Source organism: Ranitomeya imitator, chromosome 4, assembly GCF_032444005.1.
Source record: "Ranitomeya imitator isolate aRanImi1 chromosome 4, aRanImi1.pri, whole genome shotgun sequence".
Taxonomy (NCBI): Eukaryota; Metazoa; Chordata; class Amphibia; order Anura; family Dendrobatidae; genus Ranitomeya; species Ranitomeya imitator.
The window spans coordinates 620,489,639-620,512,710 of NC_091285.1; the positions used below are offsets into that span (position 1 = coordinate 620,489,639).

Here is a 23,072-nt window from a genome sequence, read left to right on the forward strand (position 1 = left end):
CTGCTTAATTTTTGTGCACTATTTATGAGGGCTGTTATCTGAGATGCTGTCAATTTGTGTTTTCTATTGTTGGCAACTCTGCAGCTGAGATAACGAGTGCAGTTCTTATGATAGCTCATTACATCATAACGATTGATGGTTTTCATGACTGCACTTGAGGATACCTTCAAGGTTCTAGAAATTTTCCACAATGACTGACCTTCATGTCTTAAAGTAATGATGGACTGTAATTTCTCTTTACTTAGTTCTTCACATATTTTGGCATAGCACAGTTGTGGAATTGCCTCTGCAAAATACACGTGAGAGTGGCAAGCACTTACTAAAGTGCGATAATTTCACAAATGTACTCTTGACGAGGTATACCTATTAATTGGAAACCATTCCAGAAGATGAACTGATGAAGCTGCTTGAAAGAATGCCAAGGGGGTATAAAGCTATCATCAGAGTACAAGGTGGTACTGTGATGAATCTAAGGTTTTAGACATATTCTGGTTTGTTTCACATATGTTTTTTTTTTATTTACTCGTTTCCATTTTTTGCTGCCTTCAGTCTAAATCTACAATGTGCACATTCCATTAAAATCATTAACAACCACTGCGTGAACAGGTGTGTCCAAACTTTTGACCAGTATAGTACTATATATACAGCTATTAAAGCGAACCTGTCACCCCCCAGGCGTTTTTAGAAAGAGCCACCTTGTGCAGCACTAATGCTGCATTCTGTCAAGGTGGCTCTTAGTTGTGGTCCCTTTCAACGCTAAAGTAATGTCTTTTCCCCCGGACACAAACGCGTCCCAGCCGTCACTCAATAGTCTGCGCGCCGGGCTCCGCCTCCTCTGCCTTCGGGCATGCGCAGTTTGCGCTGCCCTTCGAACTTACAGCGCAGGCGCCACGGACCCAGCAGAACACACAGGGACGACTGCTGTGTGTTGACTTCCTCAAAGTGGTCGCTGTTGCGGCTGCTGCTCCGACCGTGGAAGGTCATCTGGGAAGCGAGGGACGCACCGCGGTGGTCACTGACAAGGCGGTAAATCCGGGAGCCACAGTGGGACATTAATGAAGGCAGAGGAGGCGGAGCCCGGCGTGCAGAGCATTGAGTGACGGCTGGGAGGCGTTTGTGTCCGGGGGGAAAAGACATGCCCCCAGGACTAATTCGAGGTATCAGGGACAAATTATAAAAACGATTATTTTAGCGTTGAAAGGGACCACAACTAAAAGAGCCACCTTGACAGAATGCAGCATTAGTGCAGCACAAGGTGTTTCTTTTAAAAACGCCTGGGTGGGATAACAGGTTCCGTTTAATGTTCCCATAAATGAATGAAATGTAGGTGGATCATATATTACAAAAAACATGGCTACGAAGAGTCTGAAATTATGTAGTCATAGGTTTGCAGAGCAGCTGCTGACACAAAAGATTTTTAATCAAGATTATTTGCAAAGTAATAAAGGTTTTAAAAGAAAATAATTCATTTGATTCGTCATCTCTGATGAGGTCAGGAAGTAATTTTAGACTCTGATGGGAAAACCAGTTTTCTAAATGCAGACCAGCTGAGGCTTCATTGATCACTGTACTTTCCATAATTGAAACCTAAAGCGGCTACTTCAGGAAAAATATGGTGTTATATGGCACCTATTCAAATTAATTGTGCCAAGACTAAAAGAGCAATAGCTTTCCTCTCTAGGCTATGGAAGGGTTTCTAGTGGGGAAACCTCAGTTCTGATGTTTAGTGTAAGTTATGCTACAGGAACCATTGACTTCTTGTCGATCTATCAGTTACAGAAAAAGACACTGAAAAACAGGAGCAAGTTCAGAGAAGAGCTACCAGGATGGTGAGCGGACTGCAAAGTATGTCCTACGAGGAACGGTTAAAGGATCTGGGCTTGTTTAGCTTGCAAAAAATAAGACTAAGAGGAGACTTAAAGGGAACCTGTCACCAGGTTTGGCCGATAAGAGGTCATCACCTTTCAGGGCTGATATACAGCATTCTATAATGCTGTATATCTGCCCCCAACCTCACCTAGAAGAACTGAAAAATACCTTTTATTATACTCACCTGCGGGGCGGTCCGGTCTGATGGGTGTCACTTTTCTTGGTCCAGTGCCTCCCTTCTTCTTGCGATGCCGCCCTCCTGCTTGCTTTGTGTGGATGACGCATATCCTCGGCACCGTGTTCCTGCGCAGGCGCACTCCTATGCCCTTTTCAGGGCAGAGCAAAGTACTTCAGTGCACAGGTGCCAGGATAGTTCAAAGAGCCCCGACGCATGCGCGCTGTAGTACTTTGCTCTGCCCTCAACAGGACAGAAAAGTACACCTGTGCCGGAACGCTGTGTGGACGATGAAGAGACGCGTCATCCACATGAAGCAAGCAGGAGGACGGGGATCGTAAGAAGATGGGAGGCGCCAGACCAAGACCAGCGATGCCGACCGGACCACCACGCAGGTGAGTGTAATAAAAGTGATTTTTCTTCTCTTGCAGGTCGGGTTGGGGGCAGATATACTACATTATAGAATGCTGTATATCAGCTCTGAAAGGTGATGGCCATATCTCTTTTCGGCCAAACCTGGTGACAGGTTCCCTTTACTAGCTCTCTACAACTATCTGAAGGGATGTCACAGAGAAGCAATGGGATGAAACTGAAAGAAGATACAGATTAGATATTAGAAAAAACTTTTTGACAGTTAGGGTGATCAATGAGTGGAACAGGCTGCCACGAGAGGTGGTGAGTTCTCCTTCAATGGAAGTCTTCAAACATCTGTCTGGGATGATTTAGTGAGTCCTGCATTGAGCAGGGGGTTATACACGATGACCCTGGAGGTCCCTTCCTACTCTAACATCCTATTATTCTACATAAAGGATTTGATTGCCTTTGTGTGCTTTTTTCTTACTTAAACTGCATGTATTTTGTTCGGAAGAACGTTTTGGTAATTGGGTGATATTCAAAATGCTGCGCCCTATGCCTTCTGTAGATTCCGTGTTGCACTGTTTATTGCGGGCTATAGAAGTAGTTATCTAAGAATCCATCAGTGAGCTCGTTCTGTGAGTTCATCTTTTATCCTTCTTTTTCTGTCCTCTATTTTAGGCCAGTCTCACACGTCCAGATAATTCCGGTACCGGAAAAAATCGGTACCGGAATTATCCGTGTCCGTGTACCCATACGTTTCTGTGGCACATCAGTGTGGCACACGTGCAGCACACGTGTGCCCCCCGTGTGCCCACTGGGTACCACACGCACCGTGCTGGGTACCACACGTACCAGCATCTGGTGCTGAAGCCCCATTCATATCTTCCCTGCAGCAGCATTTGCTGTAGAGAAGATATGAATAATTGTGTTTTAAAATAAAGATCTATGTGCCTACCCCGCCCTCCCACCCCCTGTGCGCCCCCCTCCCCGCTGTTCTGAAAATACTCACCCGGCTCGCTCCCTCGCCGGCGCTGCTTCCAGTTCTGGCCGCATCTTCTCCTGTATGCGGTCACGTGGGACCGCTCATTTACAGTAATGAATATGCGGCTCCACCCCTATGGGAGGTGGAGCCGCATATTCATGACTGTAATCGGCGGCACCACGTGACCGCTGATACAGTAGAAGATGCGGCCAGAACAGGAAGCAGCGCCAGCGAGGGAGCCGGGTGAGTATTTTCAGAACAGCGGGTGGGGGGGGGCACAGAGATCTTTATTTCAAACACAATTATTCGTATCTTCTCTACAGCAAACGCTGCTGCAGGGAAGATATGAATCGCGGCTTCAGCACCAATGGGGGGACAGCGCTTAATGTAGCGCTGTCTCCTGCACGGCACACGGACTGCACACGGACAACGTCCGTGTGCGCTACGTGTTTTACACGGACCCATTGACTTTAATGGGTCCGTGTAATACGTGCGCTCTCACGAACACTGACATGTCTCCGTGTTTGGCACACGGAGACACGGTCCGCAAAAAATCAATGACATCTGAACAGATGCATTGATTTGAATGTGTCTACGTGTGCCAGTGGCTTTGGTACGTGAGGAAACTGTCACCTCACGTACCGGAGCCACTGACGTGTGAAACCGGCCTTATTGTTCTACTTTTTGGAACAGGATCCAGGACATTTGTATGAGCACAGACAGCACATATAAAAGTTGAGCTGTATCTTGTGGTCATAAATCATCTGAAAGGAGTTCAGAAAAAGACATTTTTAAAAAATTGCAAGCGCTACATCAGATCCAGCTCCCTGACAGATTCTCAGTTAACTCACTCAGTAGCAGGACAACAAAAAGCCTGTAAATAATAATAATGATAATAGTAATAATAATAAAAGCAAAATGTTGCAAAATTTTTAATTAAGACCAAATTGTAAATAAAAAAAGGATTTTTAACCTGAAGAGAAATGCTCACAAAAGGTGTTTTTATCCTTTAAAGGGGATGGTCACTCATTTCTTATTGATGACCTATCCCTACGGTAGACTATCAAAATCTGGACTGATAGTGGCACATCACGCAGCTGCTATGGGACCTGTTAGTAAGAGGGGCCCGGCGTTGCACCGCCTCCCCCTGCATCGCGCATTCAACTTATTGGCATCATAGGCGCAGTTGAAAGCCATTATGGAGGAGAGAGCGTTAGATAACGCTCCCTCTCCTATCACTCCCCCTCTGCTTCTGATTCAGTGGGTGAACGATGACAGCACTTCATTGTACGCCACGTTGTGCCAACAGTGGAGCTGATGAGACGTGCTGCACAAGCCTTAGCAGGGGCGAATGGGGAGAGGTAACTGTGGGGTTGCATTATTGTGTGTGTGTGGGCTGCATTACACTGTGTGTGTGGGGTTGGCGGTCTCTGTGAGGGAGCTGCATTATACTGTGTGTGTGGGGGGCTGCATTATTGTGTGTGATTGTGTGGGCTGCATTATAATATGTGTGGGGTTGGGAGTTCCATTATAGTCTCTGTGAGGGGGGTACATTATACTGTGTGGGGGGCTGCATTATGGCTCATTCCCACTTGCGATGAAATTGGACAAATGCAATTCAATTAAAATTGGATTTCATTCGGTCCTATGTTATTCTATCACTGTGTGTTCATCTGCTTTTTTTTCCAGCTCGGATCAGATCACAATCAGACTGGAAAAAAAAATCACATCATGCTTTGATTGTAATCGGAAATCGGATTGCATCCCGCAATAGAAGTGCGAGAAGAAAAATCGCACAGTAATACCACACCACAGCCAGTCAGGTTAGGATAGAATAGATAAAATAAATACAGTGGGTACGGAAAGTATTCAGAACCGTTTACATTTTTCACTTTTTGTTTCATTGCAGCCATGTGGTAAATTAAAAAAAATGAAGTGGGTTCCCCTGTATTTTTGATAACCAGCAGGCAAAACTGTCAGCTGTGGGCTGCAAACCTCAGCTGTCAGCTTTAGCAAGGCTGTTTATCAAGGATAGAGAGGTCCCAACATCATATTTTTAAATTATTTAAATAAATAATTAAAAAAAACTGTAGGGGTCCCCCCGTTTTTCACAACAAGCCAAGCTAAAACAGAAAGCTGGGGTCTGGTAAGGGGCAATGGATATTGGCCCCCTCCCAGCCTAAAAACAGCAGACTGTAGCCACCCCAGAAAAGGTACATCTATTAGATGCGCCAATTCTGGCGCTTTACCTGGCTCTTCCCACTTGCCCTGTGGCGGTGGCAAGTGGGGTTCATATTTGTGGGGTCAATGTCACCTTTGTATTGTCCAGTGACATCAAGCCCACAGGTTAGTAATGGAGAGACATCTGTAAGACATGGATTACGGCATGGGAGAGAGCAACGGATAGGTGAGGGATATGGTTGTTTTTTATTTTGTTTTAATACAGAAGGCGAGGGCTTCAATGGAATGGGCGTTAGGTGAGTAAAATTGTGTTTGTTATTTTCAAATAAAAAAAGAAAAGTGTGCTTTGTTTTTATTTAAAATAAAATACTTTATTCTTGCTGTGTGTTTTATTAAAATGTAACTATAGGAATACAAAGGTGACATCAAGCCCACAAATATTACCCCACTTGACACCACCACAGAACAAGTGGCACGAGCTGGGCAAAACCCAGAATTGGTGCATCCAATAGATGTGCCTTTTTTTGGGAAGCTATTTTTAGGCTGGGGAGGCCAGTATCATGTCCCCTTACCAGCCTCAGAATACCAGCCCCCAGCTGTCTGCTTTAGCCTAGCTAGTTGTAAAAAATGGGGGGTACCCCACACAGTTTTGTTTTTTTTAAATTATTTAAATAATTAAAAAACATGGCATGGAGACCCCTCTATTCTTGATAACCAGCCTTGCTAAAGCTGACAGCTGAGAGTTGCAGCCAATGATTTTGGTTTTGCTTAAAATTTAATTGAAAACCTGCTCTCACATGACTCTATTAGCTAATCATGTAAAATATCTTCTTACTGTGTTCATATTATAGGATCACATAGCAAATTTTTCATGTGAAAAAATCTGAATAGTACTGCAGTGGGTTCTGCTGCAGAATTCAAGTCTGACTCTTGGATCTCTGGTGAGGATTCGTAGTATGGAATGTTGAGGGTCTTTATGAGGATTTGTCCAGTTAAATTGGCATAGATGGCAATTGACTGAAGTTTCCATGATTATTTTTGCCTGAAATAGATGCTGAAATCCATGTTAAAAAACCCTCTGTGTGAACATGCCCTATAAAGGTTAAACACTTAAAGGATAATAATGTGGATAATAGCACTTAAAAACTCAGAAAGAGCATAAAACCACATGATATATTCTTATACTGTTATCTAAATATTTTCCCAAAAGAAAGATTTTGTGAATCAGGTTCAGTATGGTGTACCCCAAGACCAAGCATAGCATATTTCTCTATGGTAGCCCAAATCATACATACACACTTGTAAGGCCATTCTTACCTAACTGTGCGTTCTTTGTTATCTTTATTGTTTGGTTGAGCCTTGCGTTTACATGATGAAACCTTCATCTCCTTTCCATCCACTATGAACCTTCTGGTGACCCGAATAGTCTTTTGCGTGTCCAGAGACGACATGTCATTTTCATCTGTCTCTTCACCTTGTACCTTTTAAAGGACATTACACTAAGTAACATTATCCCATATATGAAAATTTGGAAAAACTAACTAAAAATTTATGCTTAAATTTAAAAAAAATCGGGACTCTAAAAACTATTCCATAGCATCCGGCGGCGGCAAAGTTTGGAGTGGTGCTGGACAAGATGGCGATGTTGGAGCATGTAACGTTTTATTTTCTAGCTTGACACATATTTCTGAGGATGAGAATGCTCAAAAAGAATATTCTCCCCAAATCTCTCTCCACAAAATGGCACAAAAGTCTGCCCATCATCAGCACCGTTCTTCCATATTGCCGTGGTACCTACAAGTTTGATACCTGGAGGGTAGAGATGAGTGAATGAATTGGAGTGGATTTTAATTCTACTCAAATTTTATAAAAATCCATGTTCTCCAAAATGCAGATTTGTTTGCTTACGCAAGATGGCGGCTGCTGAACCAGAAAAGACCATCAAATAAAAAATATTAAATCCCTTTACTCACCTTAACGTTACCCGTTCAATCCTCGACACATCTTCAGATCGCCTCAGCTCCCGCTGAAATCCTCAGGCCTCTCATTCTGGGTATGGACTTCTGGCTTTGGTGAAGATCGGGGGGGTGGAGGTGGGGTCTGAGACACCTCACAAAAGGTCACAGAGTCATGACATCACGGTGTGTGCTGTGACCTTGCATGCGCAGAATCCTCCTGGGCCTCTTCAAAGCCGGAAATCAACATGAGAGGCTTGGGGATTTCAGCAAGTGTGAAGATGAAGATGCAGTGAGAATTGGATGGCTGACGGTGAGGAGTGGATTGGCCGGAGAAGAGAGTGGTTAAGGTGAGTATTAGGATTTTCTCAAATTTTGTTCATATTACATTTATTATGCCCTGGGGTCTGAAGAGACCCCAGAGAATACTGAGGGACATTAAATTTGTGTTGTAAACTTTTTTTTATATCGGAAACCTTTTAGCAAAGTATGCTACTAGGTGCATATATAGAGTCTTCTTGGGAAGTATTTATCAGGCAATTCTCCAGACGTAAACATCCATCCTAAGTGCTAAATATGATGTGAACAGACCCTAAGAGATAAAAGATTCTCAATTGTCTAAAAGAAGATCTTTGAGTGGAGTTTTCAATTTAACCTAAATTTTCATTTAAACTAAGTTCTTCCTCTAAGTGTTACTGCTTTATTAATTCTGGAAGTTTTTCTATTTCTTCTCTTCCCAATCCCCTTCATTTCAAAGAAATGCCTCTCGGCAATGTCTTAGGCCTCTCACTTAGCCAAACCAGATCTCATACTTTGCACTAAAGAGGAGCAATATCGCAAAACACCTTATCTGCAAACTGAGATTCTGGTTTGGTTTTTATCCTAAGTCATATGGCAAGCCTCGATAGAGGGTTTATATTGATTTTTAGAATCGCTGCTTTCAATTGGTGGTGCTAGAGTTGGTGGTACTAGAGTTCATGTCCTCTTTCTCTCTGAAGAGTCAATTTGAATAGAGAATGAAGACGCAAATATTCTCTTCAACCCTCTGGATGTATACTTTGCAGTGCTGGGATCCTATGTTCAAACCCCACCAAGGACAATGTAACAACTCTGCTGGCATCACGGCATGGCCTCTCATCTCTCACACTATCTTACCCACTGCTCCAGGTCATGTTGTGGTTTCTGTTTCTTGCCAGCTCCATATTCTGTGCCTCTGCTCTCTGCATGCTTCCTGGCTGTGTGCATAGGGGGCTGGCGCCTGAACTCTCTGGTTCTTATAGGAGTCAGGTGCATCTGTCTAATCCTGACCAATTACCAAGAGGCCTCCGGTATTTAGGACCGCTCCACCCTGTGGACTGGGCCTGTGCAATGTGGTAACTCAGTTAGTGTTTTGCTTCTGAGCTGCCAGGCCTTGCTCTGTGTTCCTGCTTCTCTGGAGGTTCTACTCCTAGCTTTGCCTTGATCTTGTCTATCTGCCCTCCAGGAGGTTGTATATCCTGGTCTTAGTGTTTCTGTTCTAGCCTTGCCTTGTTCTTGTTTTCTGCCCTCCAGGAGGCAGAATATCCTGGTCCCTGTCTCTTTGTTCTTGTACCTTGTCTTGTTCCATTACCTTGTCTGAACTTTGTCCTACCTCTGTCTCCTTGTGTTTGGCTTCTCTCCCTGCTGTGTCTTTCCTTGTGTCCTATGTTTGCTTATGCTCCGCACTCTTGCAGCTCTTGTGGCTTTGCCTGTGCTCCGCTCTCTTGCAGCTTTACCTCTGCTCCGCACTCCTGCGGTTCTGCTCCGGCTGCTGCAGAAATCTCTTGCTGCAGCTCCTCTCCGCATTCCTTGCGGTTCCGCTCTGCCTAGTTTTTGTTGTTGCGCTATCTCTTGCTGCTCTACCACTCCTATCCGCAGCCTTGCGGTTCTCTTCCTGTGTGAACAGTTCCCAACCTGTTCCTTCATTCTCCTTTCCTTCTGGCTTGTTTCTGTTCCTGCATCTCCTGTGTGAACAGGTCCCAACCTGTTCCTTCTTACTTCATATCTGTACCTGCACCTCCTGTGTGAACAGGCCCCTACCTGTTCCTTCATACACCACACCAACCTGCCCTGTGTCTCTGCCATTCCTGCCTGCCCTGTGTCTCTGCCGTGCCTGCCAGCCCTGTGTCTCTGCCATTCCTGCCAGTCCTGTGTCTCTGCCAGCCCTGTGTCTCTGCCGTTCCTGCCAGTCCTTTGTCTCTGCCAGCCCTGTGTCTCAGCCGTGCCAATCTACTTGTCTGAGTTTCAGCTGTGCTCATCTGCCAGTCCTGCCTGATGCCTGCACCTGTCCTAGTGTTCCTGTTCTCCAAATGTGATCAGCAGCCACAGCCAGAAACTACCCTGGAGTAGCACCTGGCAGCTGCCTGCCGCAAGCCTGATCTCACCATCAGAGGCTCCAGTGAAAACCAAGGCAGCTGTCATAGTCATGCCCCTTCCAGTGTAATCTGGTTCGTGGCACAGTGGGGCCACAAACCCCCTTGGCTTACACCTATCAGTCAGGGCGTGAGCATGACAGACAACATCTGCAAGGAGTTTGTATGTTCTCCCTATGTTTGCATAGCTTTCCTCTGAGTTCTCGGTTTCCTCTCACACTCCAAAGACATACTAGGGAATTGTGATGGTGAGCTCCAATGGGGACATTGATGATAATGTCTGTAAAGCGCTGTGGAATATCTTGGTGCTATATAAGTAAGCATAATACGACTTACTCAGTTAAGTTGAAAAGTCCTCTTTACCAAGTACCGTATATGCATCTATGGTATCATCCTAGAAATGTACATGGTAGGAATATCTAGATTTTTGTCTCTATATATTTTTACCTTCAGGGCTCTTACCTCCTCTGTTGTTACATCTTCCGTTATGTTGATCATGTCTTGAGTTTTTACGTGCTGTATATTGGATTCACCATTGACATCAGTAGGATGAACACTCCATGAACATTGAGCAAAGTTTAGCCTCTTTTTGACTCTGAGTTCCTGAGTAGCATCATTTTCTCGATTACTCTCATCTGTAGGCATACTTCTTTCACTGGCATCAGATATTTTACTATCTTCTTTTTTGAGTAAATGTGTTGTTACATCTTCATTCTTTTCCCTTACTTCATATTTTAACTCAGTTTCCGGTAAACGGAATGGTGATTCCAAGTTGATTTCTTGTATTGAATTTGCTATTGTCCATCGTCTTAATAATCGCCTGGCAGAACGATTATTACTTGCGGTACCAATAACTGGAGAGATAGATTTATGGTCATGTTTATAGACTTCTGATGTGTGGTTATTGCTGTTTTCTTTTAAATTTGGTACATTTTCCTTTTCAACCATATTTATGTCTTTACTCTCCTCGTCGACCTCAGATGAAGAACTTACAATCATTCCTAAAGATGTTTTCTTCTGTCCTATAAAATCATTATCCTTGGCTACATCCTGCTCTTTTTTAGCAACCCATATCACGGATGCTTTTTTACCATGTGAAAATGAATGTGAATGCTTCTGTGCTCTAATATGTTTCTCCATTTGAGGTTCATACCAAGAACATCTAAAAGAAGCCTGGGGTCTATCATTCATGTGACGATAAATACTTCTATCTTCAGTCTTACCATCTTCATCCTCAGTAGAATCTGGATCTGGTGGTTTTTCATCTTTATTAGGTAGATGTGACGTTTCCTTAATGGTTTTTATTGTCTGTCTTTGCTCTTTGGCTACATTTTCTTTCAATGTTCTCCAAGCAACGGTGGGTTTTCTCTTACTAGTGCTTGGCACTGACCATGTCTTGGTTAGTATCCTAGTTGAAGAGCTAAGATTTTCATTACTTCTCCACCTTTGAGGAGCAGGTGTTAGAGATCTAAACAAGTCCCAGGCTTGGCAGTTGGTATGTGAGTGATTTATCAGATTAACGACTTCACATTGATTTTCTGGGACTAATTTTGGCGTCTGTTGAAGACCTTTATTAGCTTCCTCTTTATTAGTAAGGTATAAAGTGGCAGAACCAGTATCCATATCTTGCACATCATGTAAATCACTGACCTCCTTTTCTCCTGACACTCCAGAACATTGAAATAATCCTAATTCAGAGTTTTGTATATGAAGAGGAAAGTCCATTGTAGGAGTGTGGGGCTTTTTGACACGTTCTCTATTCTTTGCTTCAAAGTGCTCATTGCCAACCCTCCATTTCACAGATGCTCTGGCTTCTTTTGAAAGTGAAGGAGCAGAACGTCTACGCATCTCTTTCAAGAAACTTGTTCTTTTTTGTAGTCTCATTGATGGTTTTTGGACTGCATTTTTAGTAGAATCTCTTTCCTGGGCAGCATGCAGGTCATCTTCTTTTTCGACAGAGTTTTGTCGAGGTGACTGAGTATCCCTAAGTATATCCTCTTGACCTTTGACATTGCGTGAAACATCATTCTAAGAATAAAATAAAAACTTTATTAAAAAAAAATTACATTTTCATTTGAGTGTTGAACATCTAGAATACAAATTGGATTTTAAGTAGGAAAAAGTTGCTATGTTATATTTGCATGTACCGGGTCATAGACTGGCTGTGGAATTCACCACCCAAGCTACAGATTCAGACACTTAAGGGGGTGCAAATGAGAGTGTCTGTAGATCTTGCCTTCCCACCCTCTCTAGATTGTCTTTTCTTTAAGTAACAGAAGGAAGACCTTCATATTGGCTTTTGTGACTTGTTCCGGTGAGCAACTCCCATCACGAAAGGCAGGTGACAGCAGAAGAAAGAGTCTATAGAGGCATCATGTCCTCTTTTCACCAGGGCTCCCTCTCTTCTGATGGGAACTGTCAGTGCCATAGGAGATGTTCTATATTTGTTATGTACAACTGACTATGTGTGTGTGATGTTTATGTACGTGAAGATATCTTTGTGTTTTGTGTATGAATATGTGTGTTATGCATGTAACGTGCATGTGTAATGTTTGTGTTATGTGTATATAGCTGCGTGTGTGTGTGTGTGTGTGTGTGTGTATGTATGTAATGTGTATGTCCGAGTATGTAAAGTCTATGTGTGTAATTTAGGTAGATAGATAATGTGTATGTATGTGTGTATCATATAGAAATACTATGTTTAAATGCAGTAAAGTGATACTAATTTCTAATGTTACACGTAATGGAATGGAGCAAATTTAGTATAGTTGTAGGCGTGTGAGTGTATATGTAGATGGGTGCTAGAGTAAAGCTTTGCACAGGATGAAGAAATCTCCACAGCTACAGCTTTGGCGTGTTATATAATATGATATGGCATCTCATGGTTCCACTTTTTTTAAGGATAAAAATAAGGATAAAAGTTTCTTCTTACCACCAAGTCACAATCTTTCAAACTTCCATCTTCTTCTTCTGTAATTTCTGCTAAAACTTCAGCTACCAGTTCTCTTAATGGAGCATTATCAATACCCTTGGACACAAAGGAGTGCTAAATAAAAAAAAAGACAAGCAGGATACTGAAGCATTATGATTTGTTATTACGTTAGGCTGTCTTGTGTCTACCCTTGAGGCGTTTTCAATGTCTTTACTGTAACTAACCTCAATAAGCTCACTGATTGAAGATCGTTCTTGGGGATTCCTTTGTAAACACTTATTTAGAAAGTCTTTAAAGTCTTGAGACCTAATTAGGGAATAAAACAAGGACAACTCAATATCAATTGACTATTAATATAAGGAGCTGTTTGCCCAAGTTTGATGGAATTTTCTTTGAATGAACATGAAGAGGTGTTCATATTCAGCTGCATACTAAACAGATTTGCAAAAAATGTGATTACCACAACTTCTGATACTTTAGAGTCGGTGGCTCAGACTTGAGGATCTTGAGCAAGACACGAGTGGGATTCATTTCGTGATTTGGAGGCTGAGTTTCGGCCAGCTCAATGAGAGTAACGCCAAGAGACCAGACGTCAGCCTTGTAGTCATATGGGGCATCTTTGCAAGTCTCGCACTTTACAACTTCGGGGGCCATCCTACCAGAATTCAGAAAAAAGAATGTTGTAAGTAAGGAAAACTTTAAAATCCACTTGAATCACATCAGTCATCAATATCAATTATCATCTCGTGACAGTGCCATTGGTCAACGGGTGTGATACTTTGGGCAGAAAGTGAATTGTCATTTTGGATGTGTTGGATGTAGGAAAATGACCACGTATCAGGATCTAGTCCTGCAGCCAACCTATTGTGATGAGTAGATGACTGGGTAACAGCATCTCTAAAATGGCAGGACTTGTTCCTGATATGCGATGGTTAGTTCCAGTGCCAGACGTGTCCCCCTGCTTAAGCCAGTACATGTCCGGGCCCATCTGAAGTTTGCTAGAGAGCATTTGGATTATCCAGAAGAGTATTGGGAGAATGTCATATGGTCTGATGAAACTAAAGTACAACTGTTTCGTAGAAACAAAACTCGTCGTGTTTGGAGAAGACAGAATGCTGAGTTGCATCCAAAGAACACATACATACTGTGAAGCATGGGGGTGGCAACATCATGCTTTGGGGCTGTTTCTCTGCAAAGGGACAAGGACGACTAATCCGTGTACATGAAAAATGAATGGGGCCATGTATCATGAGATTTTGAGTGCAAACCTCCTTCCATCAGCAAGGGCATTGAAGATGAAATGTGGATGGGTCTTTCAGAATAATAATGATCCCAAGCACACTGCCAGGGCAAAGAAGGAGTGGCTTCATGGAGGTCCTGGAATGGCCTAGCCTTTTCCCCATAGAAAACCTTTGCAGGGAGTTGAAAGTCCGCATTGCCCAGCGACAGGCCCAAAACATCACTGTTCTAGAGGAGATTTGCATGGAGGAACGGGCCAACATACCACCAACAGTGTGTGCCAACCTTGTGAAGACTTACAGAAAATGTTTGACCTCTGTCATTGCCAACAAAGGATATATCACAAAATATTGAGATGAACTTTTGTCAGTGACCAAATACTTATTTTCCACCATCATTTACAAAATAAATCTTGCAAAATCAGGCAAGGTGATTTTCTGGATTTGTTTTCTCATTTTGACTCTCATAGTTGTGGTCTACCTATTATGTAAATTACAGGCCTCTCTCTCATCTTTTTAAGTGGGAGAACTTGCACAATTAGTGGCTGACTAAATATTGTTTTTCCGCACTGTAAATGAGGGGATTTCTGCAATTGGCGCTCATACTCCATACTGAATAAATTGAGATGTTTTGAAAATTTAGTTTCCCTTTTTTCAACATTTGCATATTAGTAACATTTGTATTGATCCTGTGATTTCCGTAAGTCCATGACTTTTCCACCTTGGTGATGCAATTTCAATGCTGAGAATTTCATGTTGAAGAAATAAGAAAATTCTCCTACCAGTAAGGAGTTCCGATAAAAGAACTTCGACGTTGTAGGGTCTGGTTGTTCACCGCTGAGACACCAAAATCCGCTGACAGAGACAGGACACATTAAGTTCAATACACGTATACTCAACATTTATGTCAGTACACAAGAAGATAAAAGCTCTGCTTTAGTACACTTACATCTCCCACAGCATCCATCATCCAGGATCCAGGACATCGGCAGTGATGCAAGAAACTAGTTAATAACTGCAATGCTGCCCCTTGTGACATTCTGTTCTAGGAGGGGCGATGGACGCTGCGGGAAGTGAGTGCAGCCCCAACTTCCTGTGACGTCACGTTTGAGACTCCTCCCAAAAGAAATGTCACAGGAAGTACAGTAAAAATAAGTGTAGGGTGTTGTAATAAAGAAAATTACAAAAGTGGTTAGGATATAAGGATATATACAGTATATAGAAAATATATTTTAGGTTCCGGACTGCCGGGAATTGATAATCCATTGACCACTGAGATAAGTAGAAATATGTATTGACATATACAACTTGAAGTGCTTCTGTCTCGAACTGACCCATTTATCAGGAAAACTACATTATATGGAATTAAAGCAGTCATTTAAATAAGTAAAAAGGGCTCCAACTGAAAGATGCCCCCATTGGGAGGGTCCATATTCATTAATACATGAATTAGTAGTAACAAGTTTAGACAAAACCCATTAATAAAACATGTAGATATGTAAATATATAGAATTTGGGGGGTGGAGGTGTGATGGACATTGTGGTAAGAGGATTAAGACGTTGGACCTGTTATGCGGTCGGAAAATGTGAGAGCGGTTTGTTTGTATTAAATATACGAAGATCTATTTAAATGTAAAAATGTGAATAATACATTGAAAGGAAAATTAATGACTAAATATACAGTATATAGGAAAATCTCTGCGACAAGTATTCTTGTAAATTTAGAAATTCCTTTACCTACTAAGGCCTCTTTCACATATTAGTGTCTCCGGTAAGTGTAGTGACAGTTTTCTCATGTACCAGAGACACTGACACACACAGACCCATTCAAATGAATGAGTCTATGCACATGTCAGCATGTTTTGACAGACCGTGTGTCCGTGTGCAAAACACGCAGACATGTCAGTTTTTATCCGGACACACGGGCCGCAAAACTTTCCACACATGTGCACACGGAGAACAGTGTACACTGTCCTCCGTGTGCACGGACGGCTGCCGGGGAAGCAGCGCTACTGTAAGCGCTGTTCCTCTGCGTGTGGTGCTGAAGCCGGCTGTCATCCCTTCCCCCTTGCTCTGCTGGCAAGCAGCGTAAACAGGGGAGGATGAATGAAACAAAAATCCGACGTGGAGTCCCCCCCTATGTTTTTCAACCAACACGGCAAAAATCACAGGTGCGGGCTGCTGTTCTCAGCCTGGTAAGGGGCCATGGATATGGGCCCCCCCCAGCCTAAGAACAGCAGCCTGCAGCTGCCCAGAAAAGGCGCACCTATTAGATGCGCCAATTCTAGAGCTTTGCCCAATTTTTCCCACTTGCCCTGTTTCGGTAGCAAGCAGGGTAATGAGGGGTTAATGTCACCTTCATATTGTAAGGTGACATTAAGCTGGCTTAGTAATGGAGAGGTGTCAATAAACATCTCTCCATTACTAATCCTATAGTTGATAAAGGATTCAAAAAACACCACACAGTAAGAATAAAGTCTTTTAATGAAATAAAACAGTAAACACAGTTTTGCCATCTTTATTAGTCTGCCAATCCAAGCGAAGCTCTCGATCTCCTGTAAAAAACAGTCAAAATAAAAAACCAACAATATCCCATACCTGTCCAGCGTACAGTCAGTCCCACACCGTAATTCATGTCTGGGGAATGTACAGTTTACAACCGGGAGCGGTGCTAATGCGACAGCCCCTGACTGTAAACTACTGGGGAATGAATTAGACGCTGCGGGGGCAAGCTCAGTAACTAGTGGCGACATCACTCAGTCTGTGCTTTCTGCTTTTCACTCATTCCCCAGAAGTTTACAGCCGGGGCGGTCACATTAGCACCACCCCCGTCAATAAGTATTTATTCTTACATCACTGGTCACTTGATCACCTATTACCAGAAGCGTAGCCTGAAAATCCTGCTTTTTCCTGGAATCCTTTCTGCATCTATGATAGAATCAGTAGTCGCCTACTTGGCATCGGCAGTGGCTGGGATTGAACTATACTCCTACATGGTGTTCTCTCCTGTACACAACATTCTAAGGTTAGCACGCTTAGTGCTGATGAGGGCATACATCCCCTGTACAGGTCTTACTACCCTGTGAGCACTTTTCCTTTCTTCTAGCGTTATTAGGAAAGGCACATAGGTAATCTGAGTGCCACCCTATGATTTCACAGTGAGTCACCGTACCCACAGTAGAAAAAAGTTTCTGAAGAAGAATACATCCATAATAAGGCATGTGTCAGAATATGGCCCCATGGGTACTGTGTCACAGAATTGTACAGCATGAACCTATAATATGGTGAATAATTGCCTCATAAATATAGCTATTTTGGAGCCTTACGGGGAGATACAGAACAACTCTTACCCAGACGGATGTCTCCGTGTTGTGTGAGCAGGATGTTCCCAGCCTTCAAGTCTCTATGGATGATTTTATTTGAGTGTAAATGCTGAAGACCAAGGAGCGTTTGGTAAGAGACCACCTGAATCTGGCCCTCAGTCAGGCCGTGTCCCAGCTCTGCACAGGGAAGGGGATAATATATAAATCAGACATTTACAATAGCCTTCCATGTAACAAGTGTGTTTTGACATACAGTACATGTGTAGGGAGGAGAGCCAAGCTAACGGTCTCTCTTGTGTGTCTGGGCCGGAACTGTTGGGGCTGTCACCTGTTATGTTTGCTAATGACAGGTGTTATGAAGGCAATCCAGAAACACAGTGTGCTTAGCGATCAGAGCGCACACAGTGATCTGACAAATACCCAAAAATACAGGAACGAGCTCTGAGACGTGGAAACTCTGTAGACTGCACACCTGATCCTATCCTAAACACAACTAAAAGCGGCTGTGGATTGCGCCTAACAACTACCTAGGCAACTCGGCACAGCCTAAGAAACTAGCTAGCCTGAAGATAGAAAAATAGGCCTGACTTGCCCCAGAGAAATTCCCCAAAGGAAAAGGCAGCCCCCCACATATAATGACTGTGAGTAAGATGAAAAGACAAAACGTAGGGATGAAATAGATTCAGCAAAGTGGGGCCCGATATTCTAGGACAGAGCGAGGACAGTAAAGCGAACTTTGCAGTCTACAAAAAACCCTAAAGCAAAACCACGCAAAGGGGCAAAAAAAAAACCACCGTGCCGAACTAACGGCACGGCGGTACACCCTTTGCGTCTCAGAGCTTCCAGCAAAACAAAAGACAAGCTGGACAGAAAAAAAGCAACAAAAAAGCAAAAAGCACTTAGCTATACAGAGCAGCAAGTCACAGGAACAATCAGGAGAAGCTCAGATCCAACACTGAAACATTGACAAGGAGCAAGGATAGCAGCATCAGGCGGAGTTAAGTAATGAAGCAGTTAACGAGCTCACCAGAACACCTGAGGGAGGAAGCTCAGAAGCTGCAGTACCACTTGTGACCACAGGAGTGAATTCAGCCACAGAATTCACAACAGTACCCCCCCCCCTTGAGGAGGGGTCACAGAACCCTCACCAGAGCCCCCAGGCCGACCAGGATGAGCCGCATGAAAGGCACGAACAAGATCGGAAGCATGAACATCAGAGGCAAAAACCCAGGAATTATCTTCCTGAGCATAACCCTTCCATTTAACCAGATACTGGAGTTTCCGTCTAGAAACACGAGAATCCAAAATCTTCTCCACAATATACTCCAATTCCCCCTCCACCAAAACCGGGGCAGGAGGCTCAACAGATGGAACCATAGGTGCCACGTATCTCCGCAACAACGACCTATGGAATACATTATGTATGGAAAAGGAGTCTGGGAGGGTCAAACGAAAAGACACAGGATTGAGAACCTCAGAAATCCTATACGGACCAATAAAACGAGGTTTAAATTTAGGAGAGGAAACCTTCATAGGAATATGACGAGAAGATAACCAAACCAGATCCCCAACACGAAGTCGGGGACCCACACGGCGTCTGCGATTAGCGAAAAGTTGAGCTTTCTCCTGGGACAAGATCAAATTGTCCACTACCTGAGTCCAGATCTGCTGCAACCTATCCACCACAGAATCCACACCAGGACAGTCCGAAGACTCAACCTGTCCTGAAGAGAAACGAGGATGGAACCTAGAATTGCAAAAAAATGGAGAAACCAAGGTAGCCGAGCTGGCCCGATTATTAAGGGCGAACTCAGCCAACGGCAAAAAGGACACCCAATCATCCTGGTCTGCAGAAACAAAACATCTCAGATATGTTTCCAAGGTCTGATTGGTTCGTTCGGTCTGGCCATTAGTCTGAGGATGGAAAGCCGAGGAAAAGGATAGGTCAATGCCCATCCTACCACAAAAGGCTCGCCAAAACCTTGAAACAAACTGGGAACCTCTGTCAGAAACAATATTCTCAGGAATGCCATGCAACTGAACCACATGCTGAAAGAACAAAGGTACCAAATCAGAGGAGGAAGGCAATTTAGCCAAGGGCACCAGATGGACCATTTTAGAAAAGCGATCACAGACCACCCAAATGACTGACATCTTTTGAGAAACGGGAAGGTCAGAAATGAAATCCATCGAAATATGTGTCCAAGGCCTCTTTGGGACTGGCAAGGGCAAAAGCAACCCACTGGCACGAGAACAGCAGGGCTTAGCCCTAGCACAAATCCCACAGGACTGCACAAAAGTACGTACATCCCGTGACAGAGATGGCCACCAGAAGGATCTAGCCACTAACTCTCTGGTACCAAAGATTCCAGGATGACCAGCCAACACCGAACAATGAAGTTCAGAGATAAGTTTATTAGTCCACCTATCAGGGACGAACAGTTTCTCTGCTGGACAACGATCAGGTTTATTCGCCTGAAATTTTTGCAGCACCCGCCGCAAATCAGGGGAGATGGCAGACACAATGACTCCTTCCTTGAGGATACCCGCTGGCTCAGATAAACCCGGAGAGTCGGGCACAAAACTCCTAGACAGAGCATCCGCCTTCACATTTTTAGAGCCCGGAAGGTACGAAATCACAAAGTCGAAGCGGGCAAAAAATAACGACCAACGGGCCTGTCTAGGATTCAAGCGCTTGGCAGACTCGAGATAAGTCAAGTTCTTATGATCAGTCAATACCACCACGCGATGCTTAGCTCCTTCAAGCCAATGACGCCACTCCTCGAATGCCCACTTCATGGCCAGCAACTCTCGATTGCCCACATCATAATTACGCTCAGCGGGCGAAAACTTCCTGGAAAAGAAAGCACATGGTTTCATCACTGAGCAATCAGAACCTCTCTGTGACAAAACCGCCCCTGCTCCAATCTCAGAAGCATCAACCTCGACCTGGAACGGAAGAGAAACATCTGGCTGACACAACACAGGGGCAGAACAAAAACGACGCTTCAACTCCTGAAAAGCTTCCACAGCAGCAGAAGACCAATTAACCAAATCAGCACCCTTCTTGGTCAAATCGGTCAATGGTTTGGCAATGCTAGAAAAATTACAGATGAAGCGACGATAAAAATTAGCAAAGCCCAGGAACTTTTGCACACTTTTCAGAGATGTCGGCTGAATCCAATCCTGGATGGCTTGGACCTTAACTGGATCCATCTCGATAGTAGAAGGGGTAAAGATGAACCCCAAAAATGAAACTTTCTGCACACCGAAGAGACACTTTGATCCCTTCACAAACAAAGAGTTAGCACGCAGGACCTGAAAAACCATTCTGACCTGCTTCACATGAGACTCCCAATCATCTGAGAAGATCAAAATGTCATCCAAGTAAACAATCAGGAATTTATCCAGATACTCACGGAAGATGTCATGCATAAAAGACTGAAACACAGATGGAGCATTGGCAAGTCCGAACGGCATCACTAGATACTCAAAATGACCCTCGGGCGTATTGAATGCAGTTTTCCATTCATCTCCTTGCCTGATTCTCACCAGATTATACGCACCACGAAGATCTATCTTAGTGAACCAACTAGCCCCCTTAATCCGAGCAAACAAGTCAGATAACAATGGCAAGGGATACTGAAATTTAACAGTGATCTTATTAAGAAGGCGGTAATCAATACACGGTCTCAGCGAACCATCCTTCTTGGCTACAAAGAAGAACCCTGCTCCCAGTGGTGATGACGATGGGCGAATATGTCCCTTCTCCAGGGATTCCTTCACATAACTGCGCATAGCGGCGTGTTCGGGCACGGATAAATTAAATAATCGACCTTTAGGGAATTTACTACCAGGAATCAAATTGATAGCACAATCACAATCCCTATGCGGAGGTAGAGCATCGGACTTGGGCTCTTCAAATACATCCTGATAATCAGACAAGAACTCTGGGACCTCAGAAGGGGTGGATGACGAAATCGACAAAAATGGAACATCACCATGTACCCCCTGACAACCCCAGCTGGATACCGACATGGAATTCCAATCCAATACTGGATTATGGGTTTGTAGCCATGGCAACCCCAACACGACCACATCATGCAGATTATGCAACACCAGAAAGCGAATAACTTCCTGATGTGCAAGAGCCATGCACATGGTCAGCTGGGCCCAGTATTGAGGTTTATTCTTGGCCAAAGGTGTAGCATCAATTCCTCTCAATGGAATAGGACACCGCAAAGGCTCCAAGAAAAACCCACAACGTTTAGCATAATCCAAATCCATCAGATTCAGGGCAGCGCCCGAATCCACAAACGCCATGACAGAAAACGACGACAAAGAGCATATCAAGGTAATGGACAGAAGGAATTTGGACTGTACAGTACCAATGACGGCAGACCTAGCGGACCGCTTAGTGCGCTTAGGACAATCAGAAATAGCATGAGTGGAATCACCACAGTAGAAACACAGACCATTCAGACGTCTGTATTCCTGCCGTTCAACTCTAGTCATAGTCCTATCGCACTGCATAGGCTCAGGTTTAACCTCAGGCAGTACCGCCAAATGGTGCACAGATTTACGCTCGCGCAAGCGTCGACCGATCTGAATGGCCAAAGACAAAGACTCATTCAAACCAGCAGGCATAGGAAATCCCACCATGACATCCTTAAGAGCCTCAGAGAGACCCTTTCTGAACAAAGCTGCTAGCGCAGATTCATTCCACTGAGTGAGTACTGACCATTTCCTAAATTTCTGACAATATACTTCTATATCATCCTGACCCTGGCACAAAGCCAGCAAATTTTTCTCAGCCTGATCCACTGAATTAGGCTCATCGTACAGCAATCCGAGCGCCAGGAAAAACGCATCGACACTACTCAATGCAGGGTCTCCTGGCGCAAGAGAAAATGCCCAGTCTTGAGGGTCGCCGCGCAAAAAAGAAATAATAATCAAAACCTGTTGAATAGGATTACCAGAAGAATGAGGTTTCAAGGCCAGAAATAGCTTACAATTATTTTTGAAACTTAGAAACTTAGTTCTATCTCCAAAAAACAAATCAGGAATAGGAATTCTTGGTTCTAACATAGATTTCTGATCAATAGTATCTTGAATTTTTTGTACATTTATAACGAGATTATCCATTGAAGAGCACAGACCCTGAATATCCATGTCCACACCTGTGTCCAGAATCACCCAAATGTCTAGGGGGAAAAAAAAAGTGAACACAGAGCAGAAAAAAAAAAAAAAAATGATGTCAGAACTTTTTCTTTCCCTCTATTGAGAATCATTAGTGGGGCTCCTTGTACTGTTATGTTTGCTAATGACAGGTGTTATGAAGGCAATCCAGAAACACAGTGTGCTTAGCGATCAGAGCGCACACAGTGATCTGACAAATACCCAAAAATACAGGAACGAGCTCTGAGACGTGGAAACTCTGTAGACTGCACACCTGATCCTATCCTAAACACAACTAAAAGCGGCTGTGGATTGCGCCTAACAACTACCTAGGCAACTCGGCACAGCCTAAGAAACTAGCTAGCCTGAAGATAGAAAAATAGGCCTGACTTGCCCCAGAGAAATTCCCCAAAGGAAAAGGCAGCCCCCCACATATAATGACTGTGAGTAAGATGAAAAGACAAAACGTAGGGATGAAATAGATTCAGCAAA

General features: G+C 43.7%; 1 protein-coding gene across 1 annotated transcript in view; it reads right to left on the reverse strand.

Moving 5' to 3' along the window:
* Positions 1 to 23,072, reverse strand: part of LOC138676916 (STE20-like serine/threonine-protein kinase) — a 105,100-nt gene that overhangs the window by 40,821 nt on the left and 41,207 nt on the right. Inside the window, exons 4-10 of the mRNA XM_069766617.1 lie at positions 17,430 to 17,579; positions 14,862 to 14,934; positions 13,302 to 13,496; positions 13,066 to 13,147; positions 12,842 to 12,955; positions 10,372 to 11,937; positions 6,882 to 7,045 (exon numbers count right to left, since the gene is read on the reverse strand). Of these exons, the coding sequence (XP_069622718.1) occupies positions 6,882 to 7,045; positions 10,372 to 11,937; positions 12,842 to 12,955; positions 13,066 to 13,147; positions 13,302 to 13,496; positions 14,862 to 14,934; positions 17,430 to 17,579 (2,344 nt within the window). The remainder of the gene's footprint in view (positions 1 to 6,881; positions 7,046 to 10,371; positions 11,938 to 12,841; positions 12,956 to 13,065; positions 13,148 to 13,301; positions 13,497 to 14,861; positions 14,935 to 17,429; positions 17,580 to 23,072) is intronic.